At 40.1% G+C, this 23,140-nt stretch overlaps 1 protein-coding gene across 1 annotated transcript in view; it reads right to left on the reverse strand.

Annotated features, from left to right (window-relative positions):
* The window catches only part of slc4a3 (solute carrier family 4 member 3), a 51,553-nt gene that overhangs the window by 5,162 nt on the left and 23,251 nt on the right, over nt 1-23,140 (reverse strand). The window contains exons 6-21 of the mRNA XM_085383591.1: nt 19,930-20,075; nt 17,672-17,852; nt 17,319-17,454; nt 12,996-13,179; nt 12,122-12,224; nt 11,762-11,946; nt 11,342-11,561; nt 10,317-10,532; nt 10,077-10,225; nt 9,783-9,977; nt 9,512-9,694; nt 6,820-6,909; nt 6,538-6,704; nt 6,169-6,422; nt 3,812-3,981; nt 1,911-2,084 (exon numbers count right to left, since the gene is read on the reverse strand). Coding sequence (XP_085239717.1) covers nt 1,911-2,084; nt 3,812-3,981; nt 6,169-6,422; nt 6,538-6,704; nt 6,820-6,909; nt 9,512-9,694; nt 9,783-9,977; nt 10,077-10,225; nt 10,317-10,532; nt 11,342-11,561; nt 11,762-11,946; nt 12,122-12,224; nt 12,996-13,179; nt 17,319-17,454; nt 17,672-17,852; nt 19,930-20,075 — 2,753 coding nt within the window. The remainder of the gene's footprint in view (nt 1-1,910; nt 2,085-3,811; nt 3,982-6,168; nt 6,423-6,537; nt 6,705-6,819; nt 6,910-9,511; nt 9,695-9,782; nt 9,978-10,076; nt 10,226-10,316; nt 10,533-11,341; nt 11,562-11,761; nt 11,947-12,121; nt 12,225-12,995; nt 13,180-17,318; nt 17,455-17,671; nt 17,853-19,929; nt 20,076-23,140) is intronic.

Raw genomic sequence — 23,140 nt, forward strand, 5'->3', positions numbered from 1 at the left:
AAACCCATATTTTGTGAACTATAGAACACAGAAAAAATACAAATGTTTAAATTGAGAAAAAAATGACCATTTCAAGGTCATACGGTCATTTTGAGTTTGATGGCAGCAATATATCTCGAGAAAGTTGGGACAGGTACATGTTTACCACTTTGTAGCGTCTCATCGTCTTTTTACATCAGTCTGTAAATGAACTCAGGAGAGCAGATGCTGGACTTTTGGGAAAGGAATGTTGTCTCATTCTTGTCTGATAGAGGATTCTAGCTGCTTAACAGTCCTGGGCCTGCTTTGTTGTATTTTCCATCATGTCCCAAATGTTTCAGAAAGGTCTTGTAAAGGTATGAAGTATGCACTTTAGCATTGTCTTGCTGAAATAAGCAAGGCCTTCTCAAAAAGACATTGTCTGGATGGTAGTGTAGTTGCTCTAAAAGTTGTATATACCCTATGGTGACTTTCCAGATGTGCAAACTAAGGCACTCATACATCCCCCTAGAATCGGAAATGCAGGCTTTTGAACCAATAACCAGCCAGAGGTTCCCTCTCCACTTTAGTTCAGAGGATGCAGCATCTATGTTGTCCAAAAAGAATTTCAAATCTTGATTCGTCTGACCACAGAACAGTTTCCCACTTTGCCTCAGTCCATTTTAAATGAGCCTTGGCCCAGAGAAGCGTGTTTCTGGATCATGTTTGCATATGGCTTCACAATTTTACACTGAGGAATATTATTCTGAGAGTGTTCCACAATTCCCTTTTATTCAGTCATGTAACCGACCAGTTGCCAGTTAACCTAATTACTTGCAAAATGTTCCTCCAGCTGTTTCTTTTTAGTGCCACTTACTTTCCCAGTTTTTTGTTGCCTTTGTCCCATCGTTTTTGAGATGTGTCAGATTCAGACTGAGCTAGTATTTTTCTGGAAGCAAGAAAATGCAGCAACACAGGAAAATGTAAACCTTTGATATGTTTTTTTTATATTCCCATGTGAAGAAAATATGGATTTATTTATGAGATCTGCAGATCGCTGCATTCTGTTTTTATTAACATTTTACAAACTGTTTCCACTTTTTTGGGATTTAGGTTATATTTATGGAATTATTGTAGAAAATCATTGATGGTATGTGTCAATCTTGACTAGCAAAGGTCCAAATCATGTACTTAGTAGTTTTCTTTTTTGTTTTGTTTTTTTAAATTTGTATTTCCCATACATGGATCATTAGAAGTTTTTCTAGGAATGACTTTCCCTCAGGTTCACATTATTTCATCCACTAATGTGAACATGAGACAAACCAGAGCTACAAGGCCATTTTTCCCCTTTGACTTTCTTTGGTTTACCAATTGTCTATAGTGCAGAAAAGCAAAGCAAAGAATGTGAAACAGGAACATTTATTATGGAGTTCATACAAGGGTGAAGGTTCGAGGGAGTGGAGGATTTGACGTCAAGGAGGTTCAGCTTTGGCAATTTTCAACTTTTACCAGTCCTTTAGGTGGTTTGGGGCAATTCTGCAGCGCAGAGGGTTCATGAGAACACATGAACGGTGGTCATGTTAAGAATAAGCTTATTTTCTTGCTCTTAAAAAGATGACATTTAGGAAATGGAAGGTTTTAATTTGACAGTGATGACATGTATGGGTTTAGGTGGATCTGTCCAAGAAAACATGAAACCCAAAAGCAAAAAGCAATATCTGCGTATGTCTTGAAATGATTTGGATGAAATGATCACAGGGGCAAAAATAATCATCAGAACTGTCAGGGGTCAAATTTGTTTCAAGCCCTGCAAGTCAGTATTAGACCGATATAAAAACATGCAAACGTCCGCTGAATTTTAAATTTGCCGTATACAGTAAGTATCTCGAGGCTATGTGGGATCGGATGATTGTGGCAAACATTCTCGGAAAGCCTCTGCTACCTAAACTTACCGCCTGGAGCTCACGCTCCTCGAAGATCCTGGAGAGGATGAGGCGTCGCAGCGGCACCGTCATGATGAGGACGAAGGGGAACGCCAGGGAGGCCGCAGTAGACTTCACTACCCACAGAGCCACGATGCATGCCAGCTGGGTGATGGTAAACATGTTCATGCGCCATGTCTTCACCTGAAGAAACACACACATATTGGTCAGAGGGTTAGAAACCAGGAAATTACAGCACAGACAGATATATCCAGAGATGCACAAATCACATTTTTGGCTCCATCTAGTGGAAAATTCTGCATCTAATCTTTTTTTAAACATGCATGAGGGTTAGATTTTCTGTCTCTCTTTTTTTAAGAAATTCACCAGGGAAAATTTTGAATTACAAAGCCATTAAGATTGGATTTTAAGACATGGGAATGGTTGTAATTTATTTACAGTCTCATAGGCTTTATTGCAAGTTATCACGATAAGCAGCTGCAAAGTTGCTCTGGCTGTGAATGGGAGACATGTTAGCAGGGAGTGTTCCCTACATAACAAGATCTAAGCTTTTCTACGTGAGCTATTAGGTTGGAAACTGTGCTGTTAAAAAAAAATAATAGAGAGAGCAAGCATCTGCGCACTTGAGGACGTGCTGTTTAAGTTTCTGGTAAGACATGAAATACAATCCTACTATGTAGTCCCATGGAGAGTGTGTGTTTTCACGCACTGCTGCTGTGTGTACATCAAGATCCCACTACATCCCAGTTATAACTGTTTTTTTAACATCTAGGTAATCTGCTGCACATGTAAACACAGCAACTTTAGAAAAAGAGGTTATGTTTTTGAGTTGAAGGTGTTAAGTTGGTTTGATGGTGTTAAGATTAGCTGACCTGACAATATCGGAGCTTTGCTATTTTCCAGATATATCACATGTTGATGTACGAGTTATTTTTTTATTACACAAAGTATTCTGTGACCATGGCAGAGAGATAACCCGTCTCTATAAAGATGCAGGCTACTGTCACATTGCCTGTGCTGTTTGACCGCTTAACAAAAGTAATGAAACTCATAAAGACAGCCTGGCTGTGTGCGCCTTAATTTATTTCAAATTTCAGCAACAATATATTGGGCAAAGGATGTTGAAGACGGAGCTTCATCCAGAGGTTCATGGATGTAGTGAAGGAGGACATGCAGAGGGTTGGTGTGACAGAGGAGGATGTGTCTTCTTATAGAAGACTCTCTCGAGTATTGCAGGATCTTTACCTTTTAATATAAAGCATTTTGAGGCAATGCTATAGCCAGCTGATGCAATATAAATACTGAATGATTTACGGGAGGCAAAATTTACAAGGTTTTAGAATACAGCACAACACGACATGAAGTAACGCTAAAAGACTAAAATTAAGACATTTTTCTAGAATCTAGTTTTTATTTTTATCTTTTCTGATTTTTTTTGCTTTAATATTTGAATTAGATGTTTTAAATTACAGATGTAAATGGTTTGACACCAGTAATACAAAGAGTAGATAAAACTATGCTATAGTCTGACAGCTGCAGGTGAAATAAGAGGAATGGATGAATTAGTAACCAGATGGCCAGAAAATGAACTGTGCTTTTCCCTAAACTGTTGAGGTTACTCTCAGATTTGGGTCCAAACCCCAGGAAAAAACTCTTTCGAAACCAGGACTTTAAACCAGAAATCTGGTGTGCATGGTTTTCATTGGGATTTGTCATTATCCACTGTGACGTTGTAGTATGTCTCTGACTCTCAGCATCTAAGCCTCTCTGTTTTTCTTTTGATTTAACTCAAACGCTGAGGACGGACGTCATTTTGGTCCCGCAGTTGCTGCTCTGCTGGCTTTGGTTTCTCCATGTTACCGCTCATAATAGAGCAGAGGGCATGTAAACACTGCTATTGCGTGTGCTACCTTGGTGACGTAGATGTGGTCCGGGTGGTGCTTGGCAGGCGTGACCATAAGCGTTATGCGTTCGTACAGCTGGATGCCCGTCAGAGAGGTGACCCCCATGTACAGGAAGATCCCGAAGAGCACAGCCAGAGGGATGAGGCGGAGAATATCTGTCATCACTATGGACATACCTGATGGGCAAACAGGGATTTAAAGGGGGACTTTTAACATGATTTTACTGCATGCGTGCACAATAACTGGCAACTGTGGAGAAAATTATTCATTCAACAAGGGAACGGGAACGGCCCTTAAAAACAAACACGCTGTCGTGCCTTTTATTAGAAACACACTCCCTCTTCAGATGCCTTGGTTAAGATACTCTGAGGGCTAATCCAAACAGTCTTCTTCCTAATCCAAACAGCATTTCACTCAAACAAAAGCTCAACAATCATGATGACTCACCACGCCTGCATACCCAAACTGGATCAAACTAGACTTAAGATTGCTTCGGGAACCCTACCTTAATTGAAACAAGACTTTCAGTCGGCAAAACGCAATGAGTCAGTGGATGAAAAACAATGCTGCAATGTCAGGCAGTGCATTTTCACTTTCACAAAATTTTCTTCTTGTAGAACGACTGTCTCGGCTCATTTTGAAGACAAACAGAATGAAAAATCATTTTAAGCTGTTGTTGGGCTGAGTCAACCTTCATGAATGTCTAGACATGCAGGAGCTACAGAGCTGCCACTCTTCCAGCTCGCGTTTATTTACCTAGAAATAGCCACTGGTTCAGATTCGTGTTTTATTCCATCTTGAATATTGATCTGGTGTAAATTCTGATCCTTACACTTTCCTTACATAGAATGATAAGAAGTGTAATTCTGCCAGCCGATTACATTGTCTCCCCTTTTCAATTAATTTTAACTAAATTAAATAGGTTAATTTCTGCGTTAATGTTGGCAAACTCTTAAAAAACAACAGGCTTTATATGTTTTTCTGTAATTGGACAAAATAATTGCGTTTATTTTGACTTTGGAATTAATGTTGCTATACTTACTATGGCAGCAGCCACACAGTGTATATGCAATCATGTGAAAATGGACATTTTCACAGACTCTGTGCAAACCCCTGAAAGACCAAGTGCACCCCATTCAGTATCTTGTAGAGCCATCTTAACATTAAGTAACTTGAGGTAATCTTTTTCTGTCTGACTTAAGAAGAACTTTAGGGTTGATGTAGCTCATTAGGTATAGCAGGTCAACTATTTGAGGATTAATTTATGCACAGTTCTCCTTCCTTAATCTTTTCCTTTTCCTTTTGTTGATTTACTGCTATAATTTGGATCATTGTTCTGTTGCAAGACCCAATTTCAGCCAACCTTTAGTTTGGCTTTTGCCACAAGTGGCACAGTGCATTATTACCAAACATTATGACTCCACTCATATGTCCAAAGCACATTGTTCCAGAAGTCCTGTGGTTTGTTCAGATGCAAACTTTGCAAAGCTAAGTACACTATGTTCTTTCTTTTTACAGAGAAGAGGCTTTCTCCTAGCAACCCTTTCCAAACAAGCAATACTTGTTCAGTTTTTCTGATGTTGTCATGCACTTTAATATTTACCATGCGAATTGAGACCTGTAGAATCTGAGCTTTTGGGTTTTCTAACAGTGTCTCTGTGCACTGAAAAATCTGAGATCTGGCTGAATATGCTGGTCCGTCCACTCCTGGGGAAAATGTGGCATTGTAGTAACACATCCGAATGCTCCAGACCAGAAAACTACAAATACTGCTTTTATAGAAGTGTCCAAACTTGCTAAAGATCAGTTAGTCAAGTGCATTTGATTAGCAGCATCTGGCTACTACTTATCCTCTTAACTCCTCCGAAAGAAGTAATGGTTTAATTTGTTTTTCACAGGACTGCACAGATTCCTTAAAAAACGTTCTTTTCATTTGACTCGGCCACTGGCTTCACTTTCAGACTTTGAGGCTCCATTCTTGTGTTAAAGCACCTTAAAACTGCATTCCTTTTAATGGCCTGCAGTGGGGAGAAAATACCCCAACTCCTCAGCAATTAGGACCTTTTCCTAATGAGTTTATGGACTTAATTGAATATTTGAAATCTTACATAACAGAGCATGATACACATTTTTTTTTTTTTTTTAAAGAAATCGCAGTCAAAGTGCTGTAGACGTTCTAAACAACCATCTGTTTAGAAAGTCTGCAAATAAATATACATAAATGCAATGTATGTATATCTAAAACAACAGGCTTGATGTCAGGCCTTTCTAACTACAGTTGCTAAGCTATGATCAAAAAAGGAAGGGGGTGTGCTGCATAATCATTTGGTACTCCCCACTCCCATCCTTGCCTCTCCTCTTACCAACAAGCACAGCCACAAGAAGTCCGGTGAGCCTCTGCTCTTTCACCTCCTGGATCATGGGCTTTTCTCCAGGAGCCGTGGCCTTGCTCATCACTGTGAGCGCGTTAACATGAGTGACAGAGCGCACAGTGGCTGCCGTGAGCCACGGCAAGCCAAAAAGGGGGCAGAGGGCACCCAGGATGACAATGAGCAGGAGATCCAGATGGAAGCCGGAGCCTTTAACCAGCCGACGCTCCTTCTTACTGACTATCAACCTAAGATGTTGGAGGAACAAGACGAAAACAATAAAATGTTTATTTTAGTGAACATATTTCATGCACATGTACAGAATTCTTTGCAACTGTATATAATCATGGCGTGCGAACGTACGAAGTAATTTGAGTTTCCATGAAAATAAGAATGAACACAAGCAGGGCAGGAACAACAGACGCCCCCATCATCCAAGTGGGGAAGGGCTTCTTGTCACCAAAGGGGCTGATAAACCAACCTCTCTTATCAGGAGACGTGACAGAAAAACCTGATGGCACATTGAGTTTCTAAAAGAGAGAAAAAAAAAATCTGTTTTTAATACTGAAAAGAAAAATGTGTTAGAGCTTTTGAAAAATGTCTGCACTTGCTGTGCAGGATTTCTGTGATTAGCAGTGACGCTACCTGTGTGTAAGTGTCAGTAATGGCGTAATCCACCAGTACTGAAACTAAGATTGAGATCGGGATGCCAAAGTCACCGATAATCCTTCTGGCCTGGGGATATCAAGAAACCAAACATTAAATTAAAAGTGAAAATACATCCCAGATCTCATAAAGAGAAACATCACTTGAGCATAAGTCAAAGATTATGTAAAAAGAAGTCATGCAGAAGGGAACAACCTCCTGTTGAGTGGAAAAATGCTGATTTGAATTGCTTTTGATATGAATGAGTATAAATTATATGACTGATCTGCTCTTTTTTCATCAAAACAAACCACTTTAGCTATCAAGACTAGCCAGCAGTAGTTTGTCTGTAAAACAGAAGCTTAAAAACGTATTTGCATCACTGAATAACTGCACATAACCGTTTCAGTGCAGAGACAAAGATATTTACGATCTGAAATCACACAGCCTACCTGCCTCGTCTCATCTTAAGCTACAGTTTACCTTCAAATATAAACTGTGAAGTCTTGATACATGCTCTGTCATCCAGGTACAGAAATGCCAGAAATGTTCATCTGGAACAAGTGAGTTATTCAGTCTTAGCTCACTGCAGGTTTTCCCAAACTTATAAATGGTACAGTTGCATAACAGTCATTATGCATTCAACTGCGAATGAAGAATACATTTGTATGAGTGACAAAACATTTCTGTCCAGATGGACAGAATCAACCTTCTGACATAAACGCTGACGTTTTCCTCCACTAGGAGTGCTAAAGAGCAATGTTTCATATATGGCCCTTGTTCTTTCACAGCATGTCACACATCCCTGCTGAGGTTTGGACACCTTTCCACAATATTTAGTGGTAACAGCATGCAGAAAAGCCACAGAGGATGAAGTTTAAACAATACTGTTTCTAAAATATACAGTAAAATATGTATTTATTTAGAAAGTAAATGAAATTTAAATTTCAAGAAGATGTTTCACCTCTCATTCAAGAGGTGTCGTCACTTCTAAAACCAAATGGAAGAGAGTTTCAGAGAGGTATTTAAACCTTAGTGAGGGTTGCTGACCTCACCTGAGCCACGGTGTGAAAAAAGGTGTGGGTCCTTAACATCACCAGAGGTTTCGGCTGAAACCACTGTGACACCTTCCCTCACCCTATCATGAGCATTGTACTTTAGACCCAGCTGCAGCTTCAGACAAATACTGGTTTATCTCAAGGACAAAAGCTCCCAAACACAAGATAACAACACTGGAGGAAATCAATGACTGGTTGTGCCACAATTTTCTCCAGCTAAACAAAAACAAAACTGAGGTAATAGTCTTTGGCGCCAAAGAAAAACGATTACAGGTCACCAGAGAACTTCAATCTATACATCTAAAAACCACAAACCAGGCGAGAAATTTGGGTGTAGTGATGGATGCAGACCTAAACTTAGAAAAACACATTAAGACAATAACAAAGTCAGCTTACTATCACCTCAAGAATATATCAAGGATAAAAGATCTGATGTCTCAACAGGACCTGGAAAAACTAGTCCATGCATTCATCTTTAGTAGGCTTGATTACTGTAACAGCATCTTTACAGGTCTACCTAAAAAAATCAGTCAGACAACTACAGCTCATTCAGAACTCTGCTGCTCGAGTCCTCACTAAGACCAAAAAAGTGGACCACATCAGTCCAGCTCTGAGGTCTTTACACTGGCTGCCTGTCCGTCAGAGGATAGACTTTAAAGTTCTGATGCTGGCCTATAAAGCTCTGAATGGTTTAGGACCAAAATACATCAATGACCTCCTGACCCAGTATGAACCATCCAGATCCCTCAGGTCATCTGGATCCGGTCTTTTATCAGTTCCCAGAGTCAGAACCAGACACGGAGAAGCTGCATTCAGCTTTTATGCTCCTTATATCTGGAACAAACTCCCAGAAAGCCTCAGATCAGCTGAAACACTCAGTTTATTTAAATCCAGGTTGAAGACTCACCTGTTCTCAGCTGCATTTGAATAAAGCACCAAATCCACACTTTAAGCTTAAATTTCAAAACTTACATTTAACTACTGATTTTATCTACTGTTCTGATTTTATCTGTTTTGATTTTATATACTGTTGTTTGTTTGTTTGTTTGTTTGTTAATTAGTTAGTTAGTTTATTTGCTTGTTTTATTCAATTTTAAATCATGCTTTTTATTTGTTCTTGTTTCTAATGTCTCTGTAAAGCACTTTGAATCACCTTGTTGTTGAATTGTGCTATACAAATAAACTTGCCTTGCCTTGCCTTGCCTGTGCATGCTGTGCAGAGCAGCACTATACTGTACACCCTCACCTAAAGGGTAAAGGTCACTCTTTCGACAACAAAGCGGGCTTGACAGAAGAGTAAAAGAAGCCATCTATGTGCCCTGTGTACAACCGTAATTAAACAGATGCGGTGGGTTATGACACCAACTGTCAGCCACCTACAATGCAGTCTTGAGATCTCTTCCCAAGCGCCTCAACCCCCACTCACAACACGTGTCAGCTGACCTTAATAGATCATATGATAGGGTGAGGGCAAGGTATCGCAGTGGTTTCACCCTTGTCTCCATTAAACATAAAGAAGTCCATTCACTTTAGACTTAGACTAGATGTAATAAAAAATGCTCTATAGAGTCCATTTATATTCTCATGAGAAGTATGATATGATTTGTTTGAAAGGATTAAAGGAAGTTTATTACCTTGCCACCTAAAAACCGGCTGTTTCGAAACTTCCTGAGAAAGAATGCAACAAAGAAAGTGCCCATCATGAGCACCAGAGAAAGAAGAGCAGTGTTAGGCTGGTTGTATATGGGATCATCAAAATTTTGAGACCCACTGGCGTCAGTGGGATACACTGCCATCAGTGGATGTTCCTTAAAAACCTGGAAGAAAAAAAAAGAAAGAGTAAATCTATACAATGTGACTGATTTTATTAGCATTTGCAGGACTGATTACTGTTTAAATTCTTACCTTGATGAGCTTAGAGAAAGTCTCATAGATGAAGATGAGGGAGATGAGGAAAGCGAAAATCTCCTGTGTAAAAGGTGAGATGTAGCGGACAAGGAAGCTACCCTCTGCTGCCACAATCACCAGGACGATGAAGATGAGCCAGAAGCCGATCCACACTCGACCAGTCAGGTACTCAAAGTTGTAGACCTGACAAAACTGAGTGAGAGGACAGATTAATCACCTGACAAGAGAAAAAGTACATGGGATGATATGAAGAGGGAGGCTTTGTGTTGTCATTGTCTTGTTAAAAGTCACCTTATAGAAGGCCTCTTCAAACACCAGTAAGGGTCCAGAGAAGCCAGTGATGAGAAGGGGTTGTCCAGCAAGCAGTGAGAATATAACTCCGATAGTTGCAGTGGAAACAATGAGTTCAGTCACTCCCATCATGCCCTCTGTTTTCTCTCCTGTATGTAGAAGTAGCCACACAGAGATAGACAAATTAGATGCAGTACATCAAAGAATATGGACTATATATTTTAAGTAAGTTTTGATTACCCAGGAGGCCTCCAAAGGTAATAGTGGGTGACAGTGCGGCAAAATAGATGAAGATGACAGCAGCAATGCACTGCATGTCCAGGGCGTCTTTTAAGTCGCTCACATATTGCGGGTAACGCCTGCGGATGTCGTGGATCAAACCTCCAAACAGCATTCCTGAGCGCTTTAATGGATCCACTTCCTGTTCTCCCTCCTCCTCCTCCTCAGGACTCACCTCTGTGGGCATTCATACAGGCATCACAGCATGAACAAACTAATATCCACGGACCATCCATGAGTAAAAAACAATAAACCACTGCAGTTCTTCAACTGGCCACTTGACGTTACCTCCAAAAGGGAGTCATTTCTTTTTGACCCTCATTTTAAAATGTCCAACTTTATAGTAGAAAGAAACGTCTCCTTTATAACAGCTGTACAGGGGGTAAATTATGTGCTTTATCTTCCATGCTTAAATTTTATTGCTGCTTTTTTTTTGCAAATATTAGTTCATTACTTCTGTGACTGACCAGTGGGTGCTAAAATACGTAGCGATTGATGCTAGCTGTTTATGATGCTAGTTACTGATATGGACCATTTGACCATATTTATGCTGCCGGTTGCTTTTGGAAAAGGCCATCCAAGAAGTCCAGCTTTTGTAAGCAAAATTCTAGTATTTTATTTGGTTGTTAATTAGCTTGTATTGGTTTCTGTCTATATAGCCTATGCACATTCCTTGCTAACAAAGCTTTTTAGCATTTGGCTGATAACTTAACGATTCATTTGCTCTTCTAAATCTAATAATTTCTTCCTCCAAAAAACAAGGTAGTGAATGAATTTTATATTTTTTCTATTTACAATAGATTCTATGAAAACATCAGAACTTACAGAAGAGAAAAGACATGAGAATAGATTAGACACATTTCTTCTGTTGATTTGAGCCCTAATACACAAGTCTCAAGTGTCCAGGTGTCTAGTTGTTCACTGAAGTTTTCCAGCCTTTTCTGAACCAGTGCTGTCTGGAACAATTCAAGTACATTATTTTTTACCTTTGATTTCTGACTCTACTCCAATTAAGGAGCTGTGCTTCTTGAGCTCTCTTTCCTTTCTCTTCCGCAGCATCTGTTTCTGGAAGTCAGCCACTGTCTTCAGGAGGTCTTTTCCCTCCACGTCTGACGGTGGAATCACGATGCTGTAGTCCAGGAATTCATTGATGCCATTCAGGAGGTCTTGTCTGTCATCAGCAAAGTAGGCAACCTCATGGAAGTTCTAATCCAGAACAGAAGTGGATGGCCGTGACAGAAAAAGCAGGATAATTAGAAATCTGTGTGACTTGTCCAATTTTAACCCCCACTTTCTATCACTGGAAAGATATTATAGGATTCAAAACTATTTTGGTTTAGCAGATTATCATTATTAGTAAAAAAAATTACACACCTTAGAGCCTTAGAATAAGATTTGGAGGCTACCTTGTCTGACATGAGAGTGGAGAAAGAACGTCCAATTTCATGATAGTCCACGTTGGACTGACTGGGACCGAGAAGGACGAAAATAAATCGAACAGGGACGGGAACCTCAAGCACCGACTCCAGAAGGACTGCCTCGCTCAGCCTGACAAAGGCCATAGCCGGCTGCTCCAGAAATTCAACACAACCTTACAGAACAGGACAAAATAAAGAAATAAAAAAAACCTGCTTACTGATTTGATGTACTTCACAAGAAAAATATTGAGAGTGGCAGTTTGTGAGGCACAGCCAAATCAAGAAATTAGCATTATTCTCCCAGTGGTTTATAAAAACTGAAAAGAAAAACTCTGTCCCAAAGCTTACCAACTAAAACAATGACCGCCTCAGCGTCTTTGGGAATCTTGGCGAGAAGTTTCATAGATCTGGCTGTGGCTGGATGAGTCTCCGGCAGAGGGTGGAGGGATTTCTTGGAGGAAGAACAGTACAAAGATTACCCACATTACTGGCTAGCCAGGGTGATGTGATATAACAAAGAACTGCGCTAATAATGTGACATTATTCTTACATTTGTGGGAACGTAGGTATCAACAGTCACATCTCATTTCAAACCATTTTTTATGCCTCAAAAATATTTTTTAATAAGCTGGTTTAAATTTGCCAACATTTTAAGCTGAGGAGGAACAAGTTTTCGCAGCTAATATATCAAGATGCTTTAACCAGAAGCACCTGTACGCTGACTAAGAACTTAACTCAACACATGTGGCGCAGGGAGGCCTGCGTTCTCCGACTTCAAGAACTACTTACATGACCTCTGACCTTGTTAAGAAGCGTCTCAAAGGCCAAAGTGAGAGCCACGGGCCTCACATCAGGAATTTTGTGTAACCACGTTCAAAATCTGTGCTCACTGTGTGCTTCTTAGAACTTAATGCAAACCATAAACTAAAACAAGACAGCTCAGCATCCCTTTAATCTCCGTCCACTTAGATAGCTGTGTCCAATTACCCCGGTGGGATCTTGTCAGAGCTACTTAATCACTCACTTTGGCTTTGGTAGAGCCAATTTAACGCGCTGTCTGCCTGCACTGTTTCAACGACGTCACATTGTTTCATCGCCGAGACCCCATATTTCTCAGATCTCTGTCAGGAGCCTCTTAAAAATCAAATGAGCTGTGTAAATGACGTTAACTACAGAGACACTGACAATGTGTAACACATTAAAGAGAGAAGAGAAAACTTACAAACAGGCTAACAAAAACGTCTTGTTTGGGATCGTACACGGGTCCTTCGTGTTCGTGGTGCTCATCGTGCTCTTCGGACACCAATGGCTGGTTGGTGTCGTGGACGTGGTTGTGGTTGTAGCTGCCATGAAGACTGCTGGATGAGTGGTGGCGATGAAAACGATTTTTGTGATCGCTTAGATGGCTGCAAAAAAATATATATATATATATATACAAAGTATAATTTCCAGCTATGCCTGCAATATAATATAGTCACTAAACTGCAAAAAATGTTAATGTGATTAAAGTTAACATCACAATATTAAACAGCAATGAGCATCTTAACATGGAGGCTTTTGCAAATTAGCAGAACGCACAAAAGCACAACCAAGGCTGTGAAGGAGATTTGGGTCACAGTAAGAGAGCAGATTCTAATGATGATATAAGCAACCAATACCCGTCCACTCATTTCATTTGAATCCCAAAAGTCAATCTCATGTGAGAGCCAAATAAGGGCTAAGAGATCATCAAAGTTATCAAATTGTTATATACATTCTCATTTCGAAATGCCAGTTGCAGTTGTTATCTCATCCATAGATATGGCCAGCAACTGCCATCCTATACTGTCTGCAAGGAAAAGCCTGCACAGTGATAGGAAACTGGAGGCTGGACATTGAGATGGGGATTTCAGGTCCTATCTCCAACACTTGAACCTATGCAGACTCATACTTGTGGTGGTACAAAATAGACTACCGGTGTAACATTTCAATGCCTAAATCTAACCAGACAGTGAATGAAAACAAAAGTCAGTGAGTAAAAGTGAAAGGCCAAGAAAGTTACCTTCAAAAGGAGGTGGTCGAACTCGAGATGAAGGTTATGGGATTATGCTACCAACAACTCCCCCAACTGTGCTTACTTTTGTTGCTGCTTTAGAACGGAAACACGCTTCTGTCAACGAGGCGGCACCTCCAAAATTAAATGTGTTAACTGCCCGAGCCTGCTCGTAGCTGGAGACAGCTAAGAACTGGTGATACCAAATGATAAGGGTCATTCAGGGGAATAAGAACAACGGAAATAGTCTGAATCAAATTTGGTGCAAGTCCAGTCTTGTAAATGTCAACATTTTTCCATGACATTAATAAATACCTACGTGAACTTTCACAAGACCTGAAATTCCAGTGGGTGCTTCTGCAAGCACTTTTTCAAAGGTAAGAATCAGAAATATAATCTTAACTCAAAGCCTCCAGAAGGTGCAGCTGCTTTTACTATTATTTAATAACTACTGTTTTCAAGGCCAAAAATATCCATGCTCAATTGCCTAATGCTAAGGACAGCTTAATCATTTTTAAGTGGGCTGCAGAATTACCTGGATTCTAGAAATGCTCAAAACAGCTGTGCTTCTTATTCACCTAATCCATCTTTTGTTCATTTAATGTGTTGACCATCTTTACCTCATGCGGCTGCAGTGGAGGTCATAAATCTTAGAAAAGTCATCAGCAAAATCCTTCCAAAATTAAACCGCTTTGCAGCTAATCAGAAAGCGGTTTCAGGAAAATCTGAGTTGACACATTAACGTGATATTTGCATTACGGTATCAATAAAAGAGCCAGAGACTGACCTTTGTAGCCCTTATTTTCTCTGCTTTCTTTGCGTGTGATGTTAAGCACATTTCACCCCACTTAAAGACGAGTTTTTAAGCATGTCAAACTGGCCAAGTTTCACTACATCACTGTTCAGTCCACTGGTGACATCACCTCACTCATTAGGCCCACATGGTCCAATAAGACTGCGCTCAAATTGGAAGAGACAGTGCCCCAAGACAAAAGAACGAAGTGTGACACTGAAGTCAATTGCACACAAAACGTTTCCAAAGGATCCTTAAAGTGGTCTGAGTAAGCGATGAGCTAAATCCTAGCAGCACTTCAGTGTGATTTTATTCCACGTCATAAATCTGATCTTTTAGCCTAGCGATGACTCTAATGACGGAGTGTTCTTTTCCCTGTGGAACCAGCCAGTGACATGCTGGGAATTTATGCGAAAAGGCAGTGAAATGTGGAACGAATGCATGAAGGCCCGCTGCTAAGAACGTCCACTGGCCTGCTTCTTCTGAGTGCATCTGCTGTGGCGCTTTGTGAGCATGTGTGCAAAATATGTAAAAAAGAACTGTAAATGTTGCCATGTTCGCTATAATCCATGGGTCTAACTAAGGTCACCACACCATTATCCAGGAGAGATTCTTCTTCTTCAAATCCAGGCTGTACCATTCTGCCTTAAAAAAAGGGGGGAACCTGGCAGGACTGAGGTTCTATGCAGTCAGGAGAAAAAGGGACATTCTGAGCTCCTTGTAAAGTATAACAATAACAGGCGTGAGGGAAAATTCAACACCAGTTGACAAAACTGTCTCACTCCAAGTTCAAAAGTTGTTCTGGAATGCGCTTGTCTTCCTTATCTTATTTTCTATACTACTTCCACCTAAGTACAAAAGCATCATTTTAGAAAAGCAAAAGTCACAGGAGCTCTTGAGTTAAATATCATAAGCTGCAGAACAGGATTTAGATTTGTTTCTATTAATATTAATTGGAGGCTTTGTGAGTAAGATGGCAACATTGTATGTACTTCTGACAGGCAGGGCTCGTCTTTCCTCTGGTAATTTAGCCAACATTTACTTGACTTGTTTCCAGTCTCTAGTTATGTAACTGTAAAATGTAATTCGCTGTGTTATAGAGCGCTATTCGATTGGCCACGTGTATCACAGTTTAGCTGTCGCGTCAATGCCAGGGCAAATCAATGAGTGGCAATATCAGGGAGCACTGGAGTCACAGTTCCATGCTTTTATTTGTTTGACTTGGGTACAGGATGTAAGTAACTATATCCTCACGTGTTTTGTGAATAGCTAGTTAAATATTACTTTTTTGAATTCGGATTATGACAACGAAAAGCACGTTCTAGTGTCCTATGATTACCACCACCTTCCCATATCTACTCATATACACTTCCGCTGGTTTAACAGCATCACACCCAATAATTTCCAACAACACCATCGATCCAGCAGTGGCAGGCTTAGACTTACTAATGCAGAAAAAAGCAAAGCGCTGAAAACTCCTCGGCTCAAATAACAGCTGAGCCAGCTAGAAAGAAACAGGAAACATTTGAAATGAAAACACGTATAGTTTTTTAGGAAAAAAGTAAGCCTGGATTTATAAAGTGAATTTTGGGGACACATAAATTTTACACTCTCCTTTTCACTCTCGGTGCGTAGGAATCAGCAACGGTCTTAAACAAAGGCAAAGATCAAACATCCAGGAAGGACCACACAACGAAGACTCAAACGCCAAGTCTAACAGCACAGGCTTTAACACTCAGTACAGATACAGCCCAGTCTTGACATTTGCAGTTCAGTCAACCCGGGGAAGTACAGCAGTTGATGAGCCAAGTCTTGTTAAATGTCACTTTTTGGAAATTCCCAGCTCAGTTCCCCTGAGTTGAATTTTTTTTTTCTCTCCTCTGTGGGATAATGATTAATGAGCAGGAAGGCTTGGATCTAATTCTTCATACGACCAAACCTACAATCCAGGGTCAGAATGTAAACAAAGCTGCATCCACAGTACCCTAAATTGACAGGTTGGTTAATACATGGGTAAAGAACCAACTAAATCTCACTGATTTTAGGGAATATCTCATGAAACAGAAGTCAAGGGATAAACAGGAAGCTTTTTTTCTCAAAGATCCAAAGATAAACATGTTAAGGAAGCACATTCTCGTTAAGCTACTGTAAATCCAAACGCATAAAGAACACTTAAACAACCTTTTCTTAACATGAGTGTGTTACATGTTAATATGATCTTTACTCAGGGTCAGGCACAAAGTCAAAAAGAGCCTTAACCAGACTCCTTTCAAATATTTCAAGAAAGCTAAATGGTTTGCTCTTCTGTGTCCCCTGACACAATGAGAACTTTCGGAAAAACTTACACACCAAGTCACATCTTTTTTTCTGCTCTCTATCTGTCAGAGCTAGTGCACACACTGGCACACACGCCTACAAACATAAAGCAGCAGCAGCACACAGGATGACACCCTGTGTTACAAAAATCGAAGGTGGTGTTAGCATTTTAACTAGTCTTTATAATTAAACTGCTGCAAACCAATCGGGGAAAACAATCACTTTTATTTCTCTGATTCACTGCTCTGCTCGGCTTTTATTTTTCATCTCTTTTCCATTAACTTGAAACATCTTCTCCTTGAACTGTGGTTCTTCACTGTTTACCACCGCAGGAAATAATGTTATGAATTGGTGATGCACTCAATCAGGCACAGCCTAATGCTAGTGTCAGCCTGGTTACTGACCTGTGTTTGAGAAGCAGGGCCCGAAGAACGTTGGGCCTATCCTCGGCTCTGATCTGATCGGAAATGATCATCGTCTCCACGACCAGGTGGGCGATGCCGGGCAGAGAGGTCTGTTCGAGGTCCAATAGGATGGCACCTAGAGAAGAAAGGCCAACCCAAACAAGTCGCTGCTGCAACTTTATTCAGTCTTAAGGGGAAGAAACAGTTTTAAGCAAGCTTGAAACAAAGCAGGAAACAATTTGCGGTTTTCTGCATATCACAGTTATGTTTGTGAATTTCATTTCAGCTGCACATACGATAAACTGCATGACTGATAACGTGATGCTTGCTGGACACACACAGGAGCTTTTTACCATGTGTGATGGTGCGGCGAAGCTCCAGCAAGCTGCGGAAGGACAGCGAGGCCACATGAGGTTTTCCCCAGCGGTCCGTCTCATCGTCCACATCCTCCTCGAACTTGATCCAGCGAGCGCGCTCCTTCCATCGCATTTCATGGTCCTTCTCCACAATCAGCTCGTTCAGCTCCACAAACAACTGGAGATAAAACAGGGCAGAAACATAAGCGCTAAAGCACACGCTTGACCCGTTACACGTACCTGTCTAAGATTACTTTTGGAATATGTTTGACAACTGTGTTATGAGGGTGTAACTCAGTGGGGAAAAACATGTCTATCACGTTGTTTATAATCCATGATCAAGTTCCTTGGAACGCATTTAAAGCTGTGAAAATCCCCCCAACTTCTTTTCCAAGTTCCTATCTTCAATACAGTTTGTTTACCAAAACATACACGGAGAAAGAATAAAATAATGATTGAAGACAGTGCACACAGCACACTCAACCAGCTAAGAGAAAGGCTGTGTGCATCATGCACTCGCTGTCTTTGGACAGAACTATGAAGAATAAAGTGGTCTAGAGGGACAATCTATTACATTTTTAAAAAGAATGACTTTTTTCCTCAGAGCAACACAATTTTTGTTTTTGACTGTCAAACTCAGAAGAAACAAATATGCACTTTGTGCTTAAGCTACAGTAAGACTACACTTGGGACCTGTAATTAAAGCTCTACTGCTCAATACTTATACTAATACTAACTAGGATTGTGTGTGAGAAAGGGGAAAAGCATACACAAAATTATCCCCCACTTTGCAATTCCCCTGAGCATTGCTGATCTATTTTCGCCTTTTCAAGCTTTTAGTTTTGGTTTGTCTGTCTACAGTTTATATCTGCATGTTGGTTATTTCTCAATCCTTTCATCAACCTTTTTTCAAACACAGACTGTAAATGGATAAAGCCATCGTGACACAACTTATTGCTTAGCAAAGGTCATTCTAGAAGCACCAGCTTTTTCAAAAAGGAACCAGTCTGACCGAGAAACTGGAACACAAGAGACATTTAAATGATAGCAACTTGTTAACTGAATATACCTCGATTTAATTTCTTTTTTGACTGTAATGAAGACCATTATTTACAAAAAGAACATCATGTTATAATCAGCAAGACTTGAAACCATGAACTCGTGAGGAAGGTGTTTACTTCAGTCACAGGTCACGAGACAAGGGCTGTTCTCCCATAGACTTCTATGGAAATTAGTTTCATTATGTAGCTAGAGGAGATGCCCCCTGCTGGAAATTAAAAACAATGCGGGTTAAAGGCACTTGCATATTAAATGATAATTTCAGCCACAGAAGCTACATCCATCTCTTATAATCACTTTTGGAGAGCAGCAGGGAGATGTTAGTGGTGTCATGTATTTAATATATATTCTTAGCACTTATTTGCTGATTATATTGTTTTATGTATAAGAGAGGCCCAACTCTGAGTACAGTCTGTGCCAAAACGTACTGACAGGAAACTGCATGCTTTTGCAGAGAATATGAGCTGCAGGCAGAAAGTGAAACTAAGTAGTGTTTGATTGAAACTTAAAGTGTGCGTGACGTGTAGAGGAAGTATATAAATAGACCACTTTGAGCCGTGTCTTTCTTTGCCGTTAAGAGAATACACAAGAACTGGATTTAATACTTGGTGCCGTGACCCGGATTCTTTTGTGGCTGAGGGGACTAATTCGGAATTTAAGGTACGATCTGATATGAGGCAAAAAAGGTAAAGCCATTGTACAGTGTCTCCTTTTGTAACTTGCTAGCAGCCTTTGGATCACTTATTAGTTAAAGGACAAGATATTTTCCCTGCAGCACCTTTATTACACAGTAAAAATGTCAGTAACAATCTCAGTTGTTGTCACTGTTTATCTCTGCCACTGTGCCAACACAATATTATTTAACACTGTTTAAGGGTAGAATTCTTAACAAAGCAAGCTATTTAAAGAAAGTTCACTCATGAACCAAAGAAGTTTCTTTATGATGCTATCATAATAAAATCGAAGACTCACAGTCATAGAAACAACTATCAGGAGGCTGTGAGCCCCAGCACATGTGCAAAAGTACTCACATCTGACTGTGTCCCTGCAACAGTATATGTCTCCAGGACCACATTTTGTCATGCTGACGCACAAAAAACAAAAACTATAACACAGTGAAAAGAACACCAGCTATGCTACTGCATGTGATTAAAAAAGTAAGCAAAACAAAACGTGGCTGTCACCGCGCTGCAAACCTCGTGAGTTTTCTTTTCCGAAGCCCTCTTCTTCTTCTTCAGGCTGGACAGCGGCGTAGAACTGTTGCTGGTTCGGCTCATGTGACATCGGGACGACTTCTTCACCAGGTGCCGACGCACCCCAGGGTTATCCTCAAATCTGTGACCTAGTGTTGTCGAATCAGAATGTAAGAGGTCAGAAGTGCTAAGTCATGATGTCTGGATTATTAGTAAACAACCCGAATATGTACATTTAGTAAGAGGTAGGCTGAAATGCTTTTTTAAGTGTGTGTTTAATTATAAAATGTGCTCCATACTGGAACGTCCAATAACATAAGGCACAGACTACACAGTATTGTGTGGAACAGGAAATTATTACAGAAGAGGAGGTTTTACGCACAAACATTTGTCAGTTCATAAAAACTATATTCAAATTCAATTTCCTCGACCTGCCAATCACATGTTATTGAATTTTGGATGAGGCAGCCTTGGCAACGACTCTCCATTCAACAGAGGGGGAAGATTGGGTGGTCCCTAAATTTGAATAAAGGGAATGGAAATCTAAAGCTAGCATAGCTTTTCCACATATGTGGAAATATGTTTAGAGAGAAATTATTTCAAGTTCTGATTATCATAATCTATTTACAATTCATTACAAAACTAAAGAAACACAGGTTGGTGGATCTGGTTTGTGTATGCCAAAGTAATGGTGGACTGTACTGCTGCCGACCAGCCAGAGCGGCCAGTGCATGAAAATAATTTCTTCCTGAGTAAACACTGTCTTTTTTAATTTTTCTCCCTGAGCAGTTGGAGGCCAAGTGTTTGTGTGTGCACAAACTGCTGTTAGTGTTCCATCCTGCTGCGTCATGCCTTCCTTGGGGAAACAGAGAGAATGGAAATGAAAATGAAGTTAAGCTACATTTTATTTTGTAAAGTCTCCCAGGCAAAAACCTCTGAAGGTTGGCCTTGTTTGAACTGCCTCAGCTGATCTGGATGAGCTGTTTTTTTCTCACCACAGGGCAGGGCAAAGAAAGGGCATTCCAGTGTAGGTGAAAAGGACATTCTATCCATCTTCTTGAACTCGTTGAACCCATGTCAGACTTTCTCCAAACTCGCAGAGAAACCATGACTTAGATGCCCAATGATACCTGAACCATAGTAGGGTATAATCCAACACACTAGAGCAACAATTGTCCAGATATTTTGTAAATGTCTGATGAACTTTCAAGCATTTAGAAAAAAATCTTTGGAAGTATCAAGGCCTGTAACCTTACATTTGCGAAGAAAACTCCTTTTAACCTCCTGGGGTGGCTTAAAAAAAAAAAAAAAAGGTGAGTAAGAAGAAACACTAATCATGGGAAGCCCCCAGCAGCCTAGGCTTATTACTGCATGACTAAAGGGGACTCAGGGTCATGTGTCACAGCTCTAAGTACATCACTTTCTTCTAAATGAAAATTTAAAGTCTAATCTTAAAAGCAGAGTCTTTCTCTGAAACCAAACTAGAAGCTTGTACAACAGAAAACGGGCCACTCTAGTTTTAAATACCCCAGAAACCACAAGTGAACCAGCAGTCTGAGAGCAAAGTGCTCTAATGGGGGGTATGAAGTCTTTAAGATAAAAGGCGGAATGATTATTTTACAAGTTTAAATTCAATTCTAGATTGAACAGGGAGCCAATGAAGAGAAGCCAGTATGGACGAAATATATTTTGTCTTTCTTGGTCCCGTTCAGCAGTCTTCCTGCAGAGTTTTGGATCAAATGAAGGCTTTTGAGGGAGTTTTTAGGACATCCTGATAATAGTGAAAAACAGTAGTCCAGCCTACAATTAATGAATGCATGTACTAGTTTTTTCAGCATCACTCTGGGAAAGGATGTTTGTAATTTTAGAGATAATGCACAAATGGAAAAAAAGCAGTCCTACATATTTATTTGATATACACACTCAAGGACATATCCTGGTCAAAAATGACTCCAAGATTCCTTACAGTGTCACTGGAGGCCAAGGTAATGCCATCCAGAGTATGCATCAAGTTAGACACTGTATCTCTGAGATTTTAAGGGCCGAGTACAATAACCTCAGGTGTTTTTGAATTGAGAAGCAGGAAATTAGAGGTCATCTAGGTTTTTATGCAATTAAAAATAGATAAAAGTGGGTATCTTATGCATAATCAGTGAAAATGTGTGCTATGCCTTCTAATGATACTAACTTCTAATGACATGTTCTAAAACACATTCAGACACATTCTAAAACAGGCAGAAAGATTTTTTAAAATAAAATGCCAACATGCAACATTTCAAATGACATATTTTAAATTTTACTTCATGTCAATCCAGCCTATAATGGCACCACTCCAGTTATACAAACCCACAGGCAGTAGTTAAGATGTTGTGAAATACGGTCTTTAACACGATGAATGTGTGTATAAAATAATACAAATAAATAACATAAATAAAACTACTGTACGCTAGCAACAATGTACTGAGTTGCAGTGCTCAAAATGCTAAGACTCATGATGGCAGCGCTAAAATTTCGCTTTCTCTCACTGTACATTTTCATTGTCATTTAATGTCACATGAAAATACTGGCCTTTGGTTAAAAATGGTAAATGGTCTGTATTTATATAGCGCTTTACTAGTCCCTAAGGACCCCAAAGTGCTTTACATATCCAGTCATCCACCCATTCACACACACATTCACACACTGGTGATGGCAAAAAAACCATCATGGTTTGTGTTGAAAAACCTTATTGCCATCAAGATGTTTAAAGGTAAAGGAATCACTTTGGTTGGAATCATAATTTGACACATCTGCTAAAACAGGTAATAAAGAACTAAATGTATTTTAAGACCTCCAAAAATAAACCCCAGTGCTTTCATCTGCCCCGGGAAAGGTAAAAAACAAGTCCAAAAATGCACATTATAACCTAACCGCCCCCAACATGTCCGGCTGGATAACCACTGCTCATCTACAATCACAATGAACACCGGTGTACCACAAGGCTGTGTGATGAGCCCTTTCCTCTACTCCCTCTTCACCCACGACTGCAGACCTACCAATGGTTCCAACACCATCATTAAGTTTGCAGATGACACAATGGTGATTGGCCTCATCAGTTACAACGATGAGGCCGCCTACAGGGAGGAGGTGGATCGTCTCGCTGAGTGGTGCGACACAAACAACCTGCTGCTTAACACTGAGAAGACCAAGGAGCTCATCATGGACTACAGGAGGA

Source organism: Rhamphochromis longiceps, linkage group LG16 (assembly GCF_057381845.1).
Source record: "Rhamphochromis longiceps isolate RC_006_pf linkage group LG16, R_longiceps_female_GT1.1, whole genome shotgun sequence".
NCBI lineage: Eukaryota > Metazoa > Chordata > Actinopteri > Cichliformes > Cichlidae > Rhamphochromis > Rhamphochromis longiceps.